This window comes from Musa acuminata, chromosome BXJ1-2, assembly GCF_036884655.1.
Source record: "Musa acuminata AAA Group cultivar baxijiao chromosome BXJ1-2, Cavendish_Baxijiao_AAA, whole genome shotgun sequence".
In the NCBI taxonomy this organism is placed as follows: Eukaryota; Viridiplantae; Streptophyta; class Magnoliopsida; order Zingiberales; family Musaceae; genus Musa; species Musa acuminata.
The window spans coordinates 26,716,698-26,731,987 of NC_088328.1; the positions used below are offsets into that span (position 1 = coordinate 26,716,698).

General features: G+C 38.8%; 3 protein-coding genes across 6 annotated transcripts; 2 read left to right on the plus strand and 1 right to left on the minus strand.

Moving 5' to 3' along the window:
• The first annotated feature begins 108 nt into the window (after positions 1 to 108).
• Positions 109 to 9,057, plus strand: LOC135606045 (uncharacterized). Of its 4 annotated transcripts, none has more exons than XM_065096787.1 (14): positions 109 to 501; positions 681 to 806; positions 3,330 to 3,622; positions 3,712 to 3,854; positions 4,049 to 4,118; positions 4,436 to 4,519; positions 5,241 to 5,357; positions 5,852 to 6,295; positions 6,383 to 6,789; positions 7,027 to 7,126; positions 7,228 to 7,287; positions 7,361 to 7,447; positions 8,110 to 8,238; positions 8,434 to 9,057. In XM_065096787.1, exons 4-14 carry the CDS (start codon positions 3,736 to 3,738, stop codon positions 8,743 to 8,745), a joined length of 1,929 nt encoding a protein of 642 aa, XP_064952859.1. In that variant the 5' UTR covers positions 109 to 501; positions 681 to 806; positions 3,330 to 3,622; positions 3,712 to 3,735; the 3' UTR covers positions 8,746 to 9,057. The 4 variants fall into 4 exon arrangements, with proteins under 4 accessions (XP_064952859.1, XP_064952854.1, XP_064952851.1 ...); XM_065096782.1 differs by having other exon boundaries at positions 3,546 to 3,622; positions 5,852 to 6,299; positions 6,387 to 6,789; positions 8,434 to 9,048; XM_065096779.1 differs by lacking the exons at positions 109 to 501; positions 681 to 806 and having other exon boundaries at positions 3,358 to 3,622; positions 5,852 to 6,299; positions 6,387 to 6,789; positions 8,434 to 9,048.
• A 375-nt stretch (positions 9,058 to 9,432) lies between these two features.
• Positions 9,433 to 13,316, plus strand: LOC135606063 (plastid division protein PDV2-like). Its single transcript, XM_065096823.1, has 2 exons — positions 9,433 to 9,757; positions 12,492 to 13,316. The coding sequence occupies exons 1-2, from the start codon at positions 9,524 to 9,526 to the stop codon at positions 13,092 to 13,094; spliced, it is 837 nt and encodes a 278-aa protein (XP_064952895.1). The 5' UTR covers positions 9,433 to 9,523; the 3' UTR covers positions 13,095 to 13,316.
• A 619-nt stretch (positions 13,317 to 13,935) lies between these two features.
• LOC135606067 (protein VACUOLELESS GAMETOPHYTES-like) lies at positions 13,936 to 15,024 on the minus strand. The gene has a single exon (XM_065096835.1). It carries the CDS (start codon positions 14,867 to 14,869, stop codon positions 14,078 to 14,080), a length of 792 nt encoding a protein of 263 aa, XP_064952907.1. The 5' UTR covers positions 14,870 to 15,024; the 3' UTR covers positions 13,936 to 14,077.
• Between the last annotated feature and the right edge of the window lie 266 nt (positions 15,025 to 15,290).

A 15,290-nucleotide genomic window follows, 5' to 3' on the forward strand; every position in this document is an offset into this window, starting at 1 on the left:
GAACCCTTTCACAGTTGCATTTATCATGTTATTCTCTTCTTTTGTTGTTTTCTTTCCTGCAAGCATTTAGCTTTTATATTGTTGAATTTGAAGACACCAAAACATTGAAAACTATTAAAAGAATCTGGAGAGGAGAACCAGAAGTCAGAATCTTGTTCTGCTTTTTAGTTTACAGATGATGATGTCTTCTCCATTGGAGATCTACATGTCAGCTTGTTGAGCCAGCCATGGATGGTGGAATTACATCGAAGACTTGAGTTCCATGGATGCACTGCTTCATCGCCACTCCACCTCTCCTATAATCAACCACTACTGTGGCAGCTGCTGGAAGTTGCTTTTTGCCTCTTTTTTTTTTATTTGAATCAAATTCATTCTTACCAATTGCACAACAATGTATCAATCATCATAATATCTTGACACAAATGTGGGAGATGATGCAGGTTTGACTGACATCTATGATTGCCGGGCTATTGGATTTTCATCCATGTTTGTGATACCCAAGTACAAATTCTTTCTTCCCTTCTTTTATCCTCTTGTTCGTGTGGGAGCTTAGCCTTTGATGCATAATGCACTATTTTCACATCTATTAGATTCAACATTCATCTATTTCATATTGATGGTCGATCTTGGTTCATCTATTTCATATTGATGGTCGATCTTGGTTGGATCAAAATCACTAGGGTTTTAAGGACGATGAAGACGACAGAAATGTGGACAAATTCTTCGAGGATTTGGGATCGGATGCGAAGCAAAAGGTATCGATCTGCGCTGATTATTGGCCTTGACACCAAAACTCAACCAGAGAGGTAACCATTAGAATGCCTTTTTACTTCCAATTTCTGTATTCTTTTACTACTTTGTTCAGAAAAAAATAGATAGAGAGACAGAGAGAGATGAACTCAAAGGTTCCATCTCCGTACCAGCATCCATACAAATGTGTGCTTCAGCTAGATTGTGGTGGGTTGAAAGGAGTTGAGATTAATATGCTAATTATACTTTGCCTTATATAGTTATTATCTCGATTTTTATATTTTAAAAAATTAAATTAACATATTTATAGTTAATATATCTATGTTCATTTATTCAAACAATATCGGTTTTACTGATGAAAATACGAAAATAAATAAAATAATAATAATTATAATATTTTACTTGAAAGTGACAGATAGTGACATCGCTGGGGGATGTGGGTCGCTGTTGTGGATGAGGAGAATAGCGATGAAAGATGAGGATCGCTTTACATCTACGTCAACATTGACACAGTTGTCGAATGATAAAAAGGTTATCGATGTAAATGTCAAGCGGCGAAAGAATAGCTCGACAACTGTGTCGATATCGACGTAGAAGCAGAGTAATCCTCACCTCTTGTCCTTGCTCTTCTCATTCACAACAACTACTCGCGGCTCCCAATGACATTGTCATTGTTATCATCCATTACCACTAATTGGAACGTAAAATTATCCCATTGTCTTTTGTTTTTCATATTGTTGTTAGTAAAATTGATATCATTATGATAAATAGATCTCGATGTTTTACTTTCGTAATTACAAATATATTAATATAATTTTTTAAAATATAAAGATTAAAACATTAAAAATAATTAATTATATGAGGTAATACATAATTAATCCAAATTAGATCATTCTGTCATAAACTTTAAGTGGAAAACAAAGCACCAGACAACCTTAAGTTTTGCCACTAAAATGTGGCTTTCCAGGTATCATCTCTATGCAAAACTTCTCCTCAAAAGATTCATGCTCACCCTTTGCAGCTCGTCTCATGATTACTGTGCCTTGTAAAGTTCCTGATATGAAGCCTCGACTATTGCGTGTATAAAATAAAATGAGCCTCAAATTGAGGAAAAATATCTTGAACTGAACCCTTGATGGCCATTGTTCAAAGTCAACTTAGGGTAATGTAATACTACTCTCCATTGGGCTCAAAAGAAATATAAAGTATCGATTCATTGGGTTCGGTGATTCGGTGTTCATGTGCATCTCACATGAATCTTATTCCTTAAAATCATGCATACGTTTTCTCATGGCTGTATGTTTTCAAGGATAAGCTTTTGATAGCTAAACATTGTTTCTTCTTCCCAATAATTTTCTGCCTACCTCATGTAATTGGTCATCTCTTCTTTTCTAAAGAGTAGAGTTATTACGTGTAGCTGATATGGACAAAAAAGCTGCTACTTGAGCTCATGCACGCTAACTCCAACATTTGTCTTGGAGCTCTGACGGCGTTTGACCTTCGATCGCAGAGTGTTGCATGATTCAACACATGAACAGTATCTTCTCGGCTCTTATCACTGAAAGCTCACCTAACAAAGACCTCCTCCTCCATGTGTGTTTTGGCGTTTGAGAGACTCTACCGTCTCCCTTGCATCATATGAAACGACGCCTATGTTCCTTTACCTTCGACCTAGCAGTTGTTTTGGTGCATCTCCACCCCAACCTCGGAGATCTGCAGAACAGCAGCACCGTGTTCACCTGCTGCAAGCGGTGAGGAAGAACGCTTCACACTGCCAACATACTTTGCAGGATAACAGCAGTAGTAGCAGTAAAAGGATCAGGTCATCTTCCACTCCTGGAGCCTACTCTGGCTGCCATAGAAAACTCTCCAAGTTGCAGAGCCAGAGACTCTGAAAGTGAGACTTTTGCCTTCTTTCTTCTGCCCACCCCACTGGGACTTCAGAAAAGGTCAAGCTTTTTCCTGTCACAGGAGAAAAAAGAGGGGGGGGCAGGTGAGTGGTGCTGACTGACCACCTTGCTCACATTGTCTCCTGCTGGTGCTAGAAACTGCCAAACCCATCCACATCATTGAAGAAGAAACAAGCTGATTCTTTGACAAACATTAAGATGTATGAAACAGAAGACATCACAAGTATCTCGAGCTTCTTTTGAGATAACTGGACCTTAACAAGAGAAAGACCACAACAGGGGCCAGCTTCATTTAGGTTCCCAATGCCACTTTATCCCTCACTTTCCTCCCTTTCGAGGCTTGCTCGTCGCTAGTTTTCACCTTCCAAAAGCTCTGTACATTCTCTGGACAAAAACCTCCTTGTCCTTTCTGCTGAGATTCCTTGCTCGAGGCTTAGTTTTTCTTGTCTCCGATCCATCATCCATTGTTATCATTATTATTATGCTCCAATTACTGTGAAACCAGCAGTGGCTAAAACTTGATTTGGTACCATGCATATCAAAACCACAAAACAAAAAGAACAAAGCATCTTAAACTTCATCAAGCGAAGCGAATTTTAATTGAAATAATAATCTTGATAGTGAGCAGTAAAACTTTTCGGATGGTTAATGATGTTGTATGACTTTCAGGAAAAGTTCCACCACTTGTCTTCTGATTTCTTGAGAGGTAAACCAGAAAGGTGAACCACCCAAGAGAGGATGTCAAAGGTCAATGCCTCTGGTTGTGTGTTTGGTGGTCCTCTAAGCACTCATGGCAGAGTTGGACTCTTCCTGTCTTAGGCTTAAAACCTTACTTATTGGTTGTCTGATTGCTTGGATTGTACTGCATGTTGCACTTCACACTAGGAAGACTGATCTACTTGGTGGGAGCTGTAGAGATCTGAAGACTCGTTTGGCCATTGTTCATCTCAGCAACCTTTGAGGCAAGTGTTCTTCTTTCTCTGAAGAATCCCGGTTATTGATATGATTATGATGTGACTTCTTCCTGATCAAAGGTCCACTGATGTTTCAGCTGCTTCCACCGATCTGTGTGCTTATGGAATTCGAGGGGAAATGTTACAATATCCAAATGCAGGATGCGAAATGCCAAAGTTATTTTTTGGAGAAAATGCTTCGAGTGGACAAGATATCTTCAAGGCACAAGCGCTCCAAGAGGTAGCTGATCTCCTTCCCAGTAGTACTGTTACTGCCAGTCTGCCATTTGCTAATGAAGAAAGCCACAGATTTTTGGGAAAGTTGAAGTTATATTACTGCTAGAGATAAGTGGAAGTAGTGTTCTTTCTATAGGAAAGCTATGACATTCATTTCCTAACCTATGTTTGCTTATCATTGCTGGTCTTTAATGTCAGTGAATCCTACCAGAGAAACAGAGAAGTTGAATTGGAGACTCTGCCTGGATCAATCCACCATGCTAAGCCGGTACAAGCTCATCTTTTTCCGGTGCTTTCAGTTTCCGGAACTTGAAATAAAGTTTAAGCTTTTGTGGATTTCTTTGTTTTTCTGTATATTTATGCTCTAATTTCTTGAGATCTCTCATGTTGAATATTTGGTTTTTTTTTTGTTATGATTCATATGTCAATCTTGCTTTCTGGAACAATCGGATGAGATTTATGTTGCATTTTTACTGTGCTTCTGAACTCTTTTGGCATGGAAGCTATGCAATCAGCAGAGTAAAGACAGCTATCTTTCATCTGTTTCATTAAGGAAGCACTTATCAGTGTTCTTTTGAATTGAAGGTCATTGGAGAGTCTACCGGTGACAGTGAGATCAGAAATAAGCCATTGCCTGAAGCTAGTGTCCGAAGTTCATTGAAGTATGAGGTACTTTAGATCTGGTTTCAAGTGGCTTGATGAATTTTATCCGAGTTGTCACACAAATTATATGCTGATTTATATCCTTCTTTGATTCCAGTTACAATTTGACTACTGAAGCTTGATACAAATGCATATAAATTTACTTGTGAAGCTAATGAAATATGAACATCAATCATTGGATGTTTAATGATATTTAGCCATGGCATGAAATTCTGGTATATTTATTTGATTTCAGCATCTTTATTGGCTTTTTGTTTGATGACTTTGCTAATCATTGACTTCTCAAAAGAGGATAATTACTTCTTGTTTACTAATAAAAAACCCACTTGTAAGTGTAATTAAAGATTTTTACATCAGAGTTCATGTTCCAGGCTTTCTGCAAGTACGACAAATGGTACCTCAGGAAAAAAAATATCAGAGAAAGGGTTTAGTAGCCTGCATTACAAATGGCAAACTACTAATCTGCTCTTTGATCAGTGTCCATTTGTTTTTTTATAGTCTAATATTCTTCTTGGTAACTTATACATTGCTGAATATACAAGATTTTTGTTTCCTTTCTTATTTCTTGTTATAATATGGGAAGCACATCTTGAGCACTATAAGGATCCTGAAAATTTACTTTATGACCAGTTTATGGTATTTCAAAATTTCTACAAGGATTGTGGTGGTCAAGTCCAAATAATATGTATTTTAGTAACTAATCCCTACTTGTTATAATATGCTGCAGATTCTGCAGCTTGAGAAGCGGCTACAAGATCAAATGATGATGCGATGTGCTATAGAAAAGGCAATGGGATTTGGCTCTTCTGCAGTTTGCTCCTCAAATGAAAGATCAGTGCCAAAGGTAGTTCCTTTTTCTATTTCCCTGCCCACTGCTGTTTTTCTTTTCTATTAATTGCTATTGAAATTGTGAAATTATGATCTTTCTTGCCATTAAACAGTATTAATCACACTAAACAACTTGATATATATATATATATATATATACACACACACACACACATATATATTGGTGGGTGCTTCAAATATCACTAATATACCTAAATTTCAGTAAACTGTGTTTTGCTTCTTACACTACGAATGACTCACAAAGCAGGAAACTTTGTAAATACTTCTTTTGTGCGTTATGTAGTATACTTTATTTTCATCATTTTGATACCTATTGATATGTTATTTCAAGAGTGATGGTTAAGGTTGACTTATTTAATGACTACTGAATATAGACCTAAGAATAGCTGATTTGTGTAAAAGTTCAATATTTTAGGTGAAAATTTTCTTGCATACTTGATATATTTACCATTTGCCGATATAGCTAATATTACTTTCTTGTGTTCTCAGCCTACAAAGGAACTGATAAGGGAGATAGCTGTATTGGAATTAGAGGTTATGCATCTAGAGCAGTATCTGTTATCACTTTATCGCAAGGCTTTTGATCAGCAAACATCCACATTATCTCCCCCTGCTAGTGAGAATCAATTGAAAAAGCCATTGAATTCCAAACCTGAGTTGCTCCACGAATCTGCAAAACTCAGAATCTCATCTAATAGAGGAAACTCAAGAGTGCAATCTAGTCAGACAGAGCTGCCTCAGAAATGGACTGCCGACTTGGTTAATGAAGGTTGTGAAATCAAGTGCCAGGAAGCTCTATTAGGTCCTGGCATTCGTCGCAGCCATTCTTCTCTTTCTTACCGTGCAACTTGTTCTGCTAGGATTTCACCCTCACAAGAAAGTCTAGCTAGAGCTCTTCACTCATTCCATTCTCAACCTTTGTCTTTTCTCAAGGCAAGTAGATTTCAAGCTCTAACTTTTATCAGATCTGACTATTGTCTTTCTTTTTCATTATATTTGTTCCGAATTGCCATTGACCAGGAAGAACAAAATGTTAATTCTGGGGTGATCAGCTTAGCCGAATATCTTGAGACTGGTATCACTGATGATGTTCCAGAGTCTCCTAATAGACTTTCAGAAGACATGGTTAGATTAATGGGTGCTGTATATTGCAAACTTGTTGACCCTCCTTTGGTTTTTCATGGCTTTTCATCTTCTCCGGCTTCATCCTCCTCATCTATGAGTGCACTATCTCCCCACTATCCCGGAGAATTGTGGAGTCCTGGTTATAAAAGGGAATCTAATCTAGATTCTAGCTTGATAAATCCTTTTCAAGTTGAAGGACTGAAAGAATTCAGTGGACCATACAACGCAATGGTGGAGGTGCCTCTTATTCGTAGAGACCGTCAAAGACTGAGGGATGTTGAAGACATGCTACATAACTACAAGTGAGTAAAGTGATCTGATAGGATACGTTTCTGTTGATTCAGCTTCAAATCATGTCAATCATCAAGCACTGTTCTTTATCTGCACTTTGTTTCTCATTAGCACTATGCTGACCTTCAGTACTGCATAAAAATTTCGACAAAGTTGAAACAAATATTTGTCAAATTGTTCTTATTCTTATGATTTTTTCTTATTCTTCGATAGCTGAAGCATAACATTAAATTGAAATCTTTTGACAGGTTAATCCTTCATCGATTGGAGATAGTTGATCCAAGGAAGTTGAGAAATGATGAAAAGCTTGCCTTTTGGATAAACATACACAATGCTATAATCATGCATGTAATTTTTTTTTCACCAGAGCTAATTCATGTTCTCCAGATAATTACTCCTAGTTGAAGAATATATTTTGCACCATATAAATTGACTTTCGTGTTCCTTAGGCATACGTCGAATATGGAATTCCCGAGGGGAATGCGAAAAAGACTTCTTTGTCGATCAAGGTACATTATCATTTTTGCTTGATCAAAATGAGAAATTAACATACATTTCCAACATGTTATTGCTTTATTCCAGGCTATGTGCTCCATAGGTGGTCGTTCTATAAATGCAGCTATGATACAAACTTATATTCTTGGGTGCAGGACACACTGTACTGGGCAGGTAAGGCTCATATTTTTTGTCTTTATTTTCCTTCCCACTATGATCAAGAAAAAGATTAGGTTTATGTCGTTACAGGGATTTGCCAAGGCATTGCGAGATAGTTTTAACAAATCATGTTCTCACTTCCATATCTTCGCCTTCCTTGATAAAACATAATGACATGATTATTCACCTAAATCCACCATTCTTCATCTGTCAAATGTGTCAAAAGAGTTCTTCATTCTGCGTAAAATTTTGGAACCGTATATATTATGAACATGCGCACCGAAGAAGGAAAAAGGATCTTTATGTTTATGAAAACAGAGAACTGATCACATAAATTGAGATCTCAATCTGACTCACTTATGCTGAAAATATGTGAAAATGAAATGGTACAGAGAACAAAGAAAGAGAAAGAAATTTGACTATAATGTAGTAATCTGCAAGGTCAAGTGAGGGAGTCAAAGCATATGTATGTGTATATGCAGAAGTAAATGCAAAGATTCACCTATCAGTACAATGACCCAAAATGTTTCAGGAATTAGTTCTGTGATCAATCTGAAACATATCCTCTAAAAGAACACATATAAGACTGGTCTAAGAATTCTGAGTCATTTGAATTGCTTTCCTGTACATTAACATTCTGGTACAAAGCTTATCAGAGTGCTCTTCATTGCTTGCAGTGGCTTTGGACATTGCTCTATCCAAGGTTGAAGCACAAGGCTGGAGTCCAATGGAAATCCTACGCAATTGAACAACCAGAACCTCTTCTACACTTTGCACTTTGTTCAGGCAGCCATTCTGATCCCGCGGTAAACTCCCTAATTGCATTACTCTCTCTTCTCTCTCTCTCTCTCTCTGTGGCACTGCAAGTTTCATTGTGGTCTAGTTACTGCTGAGTGAGAAGTAACAAAGCTGGTGTTCTGTGAAGTCCAATTAGAAACTCTCGATATCCTCTGTAAACTTCAATCATTCTGAAACAGCTGCATCGTGTTTGTGTTCCTCAGGTTCGAATCTATTATTCGGATCGATTGTTCCAGCAGCTAGAATCAGCAAAGGAAGATTACATTCGTGCCACCGTTGGTATTTGGAAGGAACAGAAGATCCTTCTTCCAAAGCTCATAGATTCATATGCCAAGGACTCAAAACTAAGCTCTCAAAGATTGGTGGAAATGGTTCGGTGTTACCTTCCTGAGACTCTTAGGATGGCCATGCAGAGATGCCAAAATGGCAGATCCAAGAAGACCATCGAGTGGGTTCCCCACAACTTCAGTTTCAGATACCTGCTCTCAAAAGAATTGACAAGTTACAGCAGATAGAAAGAGACTTAAGAATGAGATTTGGCTGCCATGAGTGAGCTGATGGTTCCATTACTTTGTTTCTTCTTCACAGGAAAAAGGAGTAGGCAGACTTGTATATGGAGGTTGCAATGTAATTTACATGTGTATGTATAGTCCAAATGAACCTTGATCAACAAGGTACAGTGAGTTTGCCTTTCTTTTTTTCTTTTGAGGAAATTGCATAGATTGGACTGATTAGTTTCAAGAAATGTTGGAGTTTTACATCTTCTCATGTGATCATCACTACTGTTTAGGCCCGGAAGAAGGCATAGATGTCGGTGATGATGAATGGTGTTGATTAGGAGAACTGTAGCATAATATACTAAAATCCTTAACATATGTAATTATGAGGATAATCCAAGTAAATAAAATGTGTAATTAACATATTTGATATATTATTAATATAAAGAAAATTTGTATTTGTTTTCTCTTTAAAAAGCTAATAATTTTGTGTATGTGATTCAGTAAGTGGGAAATTTTTGTTTGGATTTTTCAAGGAAATTAATTTCTTTTTTTTTTTGACAGATTGAGAAAATGGAATAAGAAATCACATTGAATTGTTTTTTTAATTATTATTTTTCTGAAATTTGAGACATAAAAAAGTTGTGTTTTTTTTTTTTTTGGATTTAGGAAAACCTCAAGCAAACAAACAAACAAACAAACAAGCAAGGATATGATGGGTGAGGGAGAATGGGAAGCAGTAAGGCCCCTCATCGCTGCATAACTCTTTAGGGAAGAGGGTGCCAAGAGTAGGGTTATGGAGGGGGAGGAGATCGGTTTGGTGGTGGCTCGGGCATCCGAGCTGCGATCCAAGATCAGCGATTGCATCGGTGGAAGTGGCGGCGGCGGCTGCCGCCAAGGAGGAGACGACGGTGATGCAGGCGGTGGTGCCGCGACCGAGGAGGAGGAGGAGGAGAAGGAGGAGGCCGATAGCCTTGTCGGTATCCGTGACGCCCTCGACTCGCTGGAGCGGCAGCTCGCGGCCTTGCAGGTACAGAATCTTGAATGATAACCGTAACATTACGTTCTTTGCGATGCGAGAAGGGATGGATGTCCGGGTTAGGGTTTCTCTGGGGTTTGGTTCATATTAGCACTTGAGGCTTATGGAAGAATTGAAGATAGATGCTTGAGATTATTTAAACGGAAAGGTCCGTCTTGCTTAAACCCTTTAGCGTTTTGAATGCGGTCTATGGAGCATGTTTTGATGCAAAGGTGCAAAATAATTCTCCAGCCGACATTTGCTCAGGACATGGTGAAGATGAGGATTTTATTGTTTTGCAGATGCACCAATTTCTACATCACTCTTTGATCTCCAAGAGGAAGAATTCATGTTGTAAGGAAATTTAAGAAAACTAGATAGTATCTTTTTTGCCATGACTCCTGCTGGCATTAGCCTAATTCTCTGGAGGAAAGAAGATTGTATATCTTGATTGGCGAGAAGGTTATATCATGGGGAATAAGTAGAAAAATAGATCAACGAGTTCCAACTTTTGTTGCTTGAAGTGAACCCCAGATCAATGTTGATGGCCTGCTGTAGAACTCAAATAAACGATGTATGCAGAAGTATGACTGGTGAGGGTTATTCTCATCATTGCTGCTGCCAAAGTGACAACATAAGAGGATCGATAAGAAGAAAGAGGATGGAAAGACGATATGAGACAAGGAGGATTGGGGAAGTGGAACGAGATGAAAAGGGGTTTCTTAAAAGGAAAATAGATTATATGATTTTGATTGAGCTTGCAACTTTGATAAGAACCATTTTAGCAAAACTTGCCACTATTTTGTTGCGCAATACTGAATAATTTATACCTTTTCGTTGTGTCTATTTATAAGAAAGACAAACATTCAATAACATCAAATTAACTAAAAAATGGACTGATATGTATAAGTTGTTTTCTGTTACTTGTTAGGAAAAGGTGATTGAGTGGATGTTAACTTATTTTTCTTTAAAGTCATTGAAATTTGTTTCTTTCTTTTTTTGGAGTATCCAGTCACATATGATTTGTTGTGGATGCTTGATGTCAATTGCAAAACTTTGCTTCCTTTGTCTTTCTTTCTTTTTGACTTGATATTCCTTACAATTACTATGGATCCTATCAGTCAATTTACATTTTATAGTTTCCATGTCATTTAAAAGTTCATTCGATGAATTTTAATTTTCTATGAGGCAATAAAGAAGGACCTTTGGTTATACGAATAAGTTATTGAGACAGATATGTTGGTAGTTGATAGATGAGCAATAATATAGGAATACAATTCAATTTCTGAGGATTGTGTTATTTAGTTCCCCATGCAAGATCATACTTATCATGATCTGAGTTTAAACAAGATTAAGTTTAGAGAAAATTTTATTTTGCAGCCTGTGTTTCCATGATATTATGATCCGAATCTTCTCATGTTAGTAATTATATTTTGTGTTATTTGTTTTCCCATATAATTGCATTCTTCTCCGTGTGGTAAGCCGTTGGCCAAAAGGGCAACAACAGCAAGCCAGTGTCCCATCGTTAGCCAAAAGGGAAAATTCACCCAAATATTTCCTCTTGATCTTTTGAGTGAATCTGCTAAAAATATGACTGATGTATTCATGCTTTTCATTATTACAAATAAACTCCTCAGTACGGGAAAGCTTTTTTTCACCTTCCTCTTTCTCTTCTTCCTCTTTTCCACCCATCATTTCTTGCTTCTCATTCTGAATGAACCTGGCCCTTATTTTTCTTCTGCCTTCATCCTCCTTTCTCCAGAATTGTCGTAGGCATAACATTTGCGCTTTTTTTAGTGATGAGTGACATTATGTGGTCAATATGGTTAATAGGGATCTGTTTATGTAATTATTGGATAACAGAAATCGTTTTTGTATTTTTTTAGTTTCTATTATCAACATACTAATTAATTTGAAAGTATATTCATCCATGTACACAAATTAATTGAAGTAATGGTTTTGTAGGCATATCTGATGAATGGAAATACACAAGGTGTGCAATGTAACTTTAAACAGGAGAGTATGAACTGTGATATCAAGAAAACACAGGATGTGAAATAAAAAATTATCAAGTTTATTATGCTCTACATATCTATAGAAATGACAATAATTTAGAAAAAAGATAACCTAACAGTTCAGACTAGTAGAAGTGTAAAAATCAGCAGTGAAATGATGAATTCATTTGTCTAGACATAATAAAGCTAAAATATTTAGTAATCTTGACCTGTAAAGGCACTTCTTCAAGTACCTTGTGCTCAAATTTTCTCTTCCAAATCAAGTTTCATTATCCAGTTCATTTTTATTGTGCTGATTCAGCATATAGTTGCCAAACTCACCTGGGTGCTGCTAGCCCTCATGATTGGTAACTCACCCCTATATGAATGCTTCATGGAGTCCCATTATCAGATTCATCTTGATATAGCTGTTGCTGGTGATTGATAACCTGCTTCGATGGGGTCAGATCTTAGTCACATACAGGAGAATCATATGGATTGTAGTTACTTTGAACCTATGTGCTTTATTCACTAAATGGACCTCTTCCTCATAAGTTTCATAGTTCTTTGTTCTCCTTAGAACTTGTTTTGGTTCAAAATTTATAAATGTCAACATCTGCATTGTCATTCACTAATTACCAATGTTGTGGATAGTAAGAACCTGTAATTTGGTGTAGTGGTGAGTTGTCAACAGAAAATATTGATTTGGCCAAATCTGATATATGTCTGATTTTTGTCTCCTATATGCTCAGGAATTGCAGCATCAACAAAGGTATGAAAGAGAATCAATTCTTTCCCAGATTGATTGCAGTCGAATGATATTGCTCAGCAAACTTAAGGAGTACAAAGGTGAGGAGCTGGAAGCGATTCACGAAGTTGCGACTTTTGCTGGCGAAGCAATTGAGCTTGATGACAACCTGGTTCTCCCCCCATATCCCACCCACCTTCCTGACTTGTTTGTTTTGGATGACATTGGCGCTGGTTCACACTTTAAAAAGAATAAGACCACTCACAATGGACCAGCAGCTGCCGCCAAGCAGGAAGGCAAGGGAACTGCATGTGGAACCAATAAGAACCAGGATGACAAGACATCAAAGCGATTTAGAAATATCATTGGATTGGTTGTCAAGTCAACAATAGCAATCGTTAGTATGATGTCTATGGTAAGTTTTGCTGGGCATCAACCAATGCTTAAGAGCAGACCACCAAAAGAGAGGCAGATCGGCAGTCACTGCCCACAGGGGAAGGTTCTGGTCATTGAAGATGGGAAAGCTCGGTGCATAGTGAAAGAGCGAACTGAGGTTCCATTCGAGTCTGATGTTACAAGTCCAAACATAAGATACGGACTAGGATGAAATGGTCATCTCTAAGTTGTAAATTGTGTTGGGCATCTTTGTTATATATTGTGTTTATTTCAGATTAGGTAGAGATGTGAAAATTATAATGACAAAAAGTTTTGTTCTCAGCAGATGAGTGCAGTTAGGGTTAATATTCTATAGCATGAACCAAGGATTTGCGGATGGCTCTGATTGCCCTTTCATATGAATATGTTGATAAGTAAGTCTACTTAGAGGAAACTTACTCTCTCCCATCTTTGCTGCATTGTGTAGTATTGTAGACTCTGCCTATGCTTGTGATGCAAAACTGAAGTATGGGACCCTGAAATGTGTATCATCCATTGTGATGCAAAGTCTGCCTCTGCTTGTGATGCAAAATTGAAGTATAGTACCACATGATTTTTGTGTTAAGGTTGCTTTCAGCTTAAAATTATGGTCCTTTGTGAGGACAAATGTTCCTTGATTCATCCACAAGCAAAGTGAAATGTGTAATGTCATCAATAGTGGAGCACTTCTTGCTTTTTTTTTTTCTTTTTTTTGGTTTTGATAAAAATTTCATATCTGTTATTTGAAAAATAATAATTTTCACATTTATCCCTCTTAATTTGCATTTAGCATGCATGTTCCAGAAAAGCTAAAATTTGACATTGGTGTCGCTGTAATTGATTATTGCTTGACTATTAGGGCAGAGACAGTGATAATTTAATGGATTTTAATATTTTAAATATTTCATTTGCTACCGGTAGTCATGTTGAACCAATTAACATGAGTTTTATAAGAGATATTATATATATATATATATATATATATATATATATATATATCTTGATTTTGAGGAACATATGTTTTGGAAAAAGTATAATAGCAAATAAGTTATTTTGTTTTTGGGAATCTTAAAAAGCAAAAGCAGCGACACTTATTCCCACGGTGATGGTTCTGTTTCAGGAAGCGGTTTTTTCACGGCTGTTGATGCACAGGTGTCGATCCTACACTTGATCACATTATCTGGAGAAGAAGGAGCCGACGATGCCGGCGATGATGGCCGTCGGATCACCTAACACCGCCGAGATGATGAACTGCACGGCCATCGCTGCCACCTCGCAGCAGCGCTTCACCTTCCCCTTCCCCCTGTGGTGGTTCTTCTCCCACCCCTTGATGCTCGGAATCTTGCTGACACCGTAACCCCCGCCCACCATGCCACCGTGGACGCCGCCCACCAATCCCCTCTTCCCGGCCCCACCTCCGTCCCCGCCGCCGCCGCCGTTGTAGAGCTCGTGCCAGCTTTCCTCCAGCATCTCCATCACGCATGCCACGTGCAGGTTGTACTTCTTGCACGCGCTCCGGTAGCTCCAGCTCCGCCCTTTGCGCCCGCAGCGATGGCACGGCGCGCCCGCCTTCCGGTAGAGATAGAGCCGCACAGCGTCGCCCCCGCCTGCGCCGGCGTCGAGGACGTGGGGCAGGGCGGCGCAGCAGGGGTGGAGGTCGAAGCCGCAGGCGCCGCAGTGGAGGACGAAGCCGGCGACGTCGCGCTCGCATGCGTTGCAGAAACGCAAGGCGTCACCCGGGGGCCGCGCCAGGAACTGGAAGGCGCACTTGGGGTAGAAAGCGTGGCGAAGCGGCGCCGCCGACGGTAGGGCGCACTGCCGGTGGAGGTCGAAGTCGCAGAGGTTGCACTTGAAGCGGGAGCCGATGCCCACCTCCTTGCACCCGTCGCACTTGAACGGCACCTCCGCGTACTCAAACCGCAGCTTGTGCTGCGGGTGACTGAAGTGAGTGATCTCCCCATACTTCATATCTCCCCTGTTCCAAAATCCAATTCTAACAACCCTTTTCTTGCGTGGATCTGAAGCTGTACAATATCGAACAACACATTATAGCAAAGAGACCATGGAAGATGCGTACACAGGAGGAGGCTCAGGAGGTCTACGCTGAGGTTGGTAATGTGTATGTCTGTGTATATATATGCATTATAAAGTTGATGCGGCTTGAAGAATAAGGATGTTTGGCATATATTCTTGCTGATGGACAGTGTGCCAGGGTTTTGGTGCACTTGAGTTTGCTGGAGAGTAGCAGGATAATTATTCTCAATAATGGAGAGTGTGCTTAGGTTCGATAGAGGATCAGTGGATCTATACTTTTCGGTAATTAAGGTTTACATGATCTGCTTAAATCGAATTCGGATATTCTTTAGTCAGATATGTAATAAATTCAGTT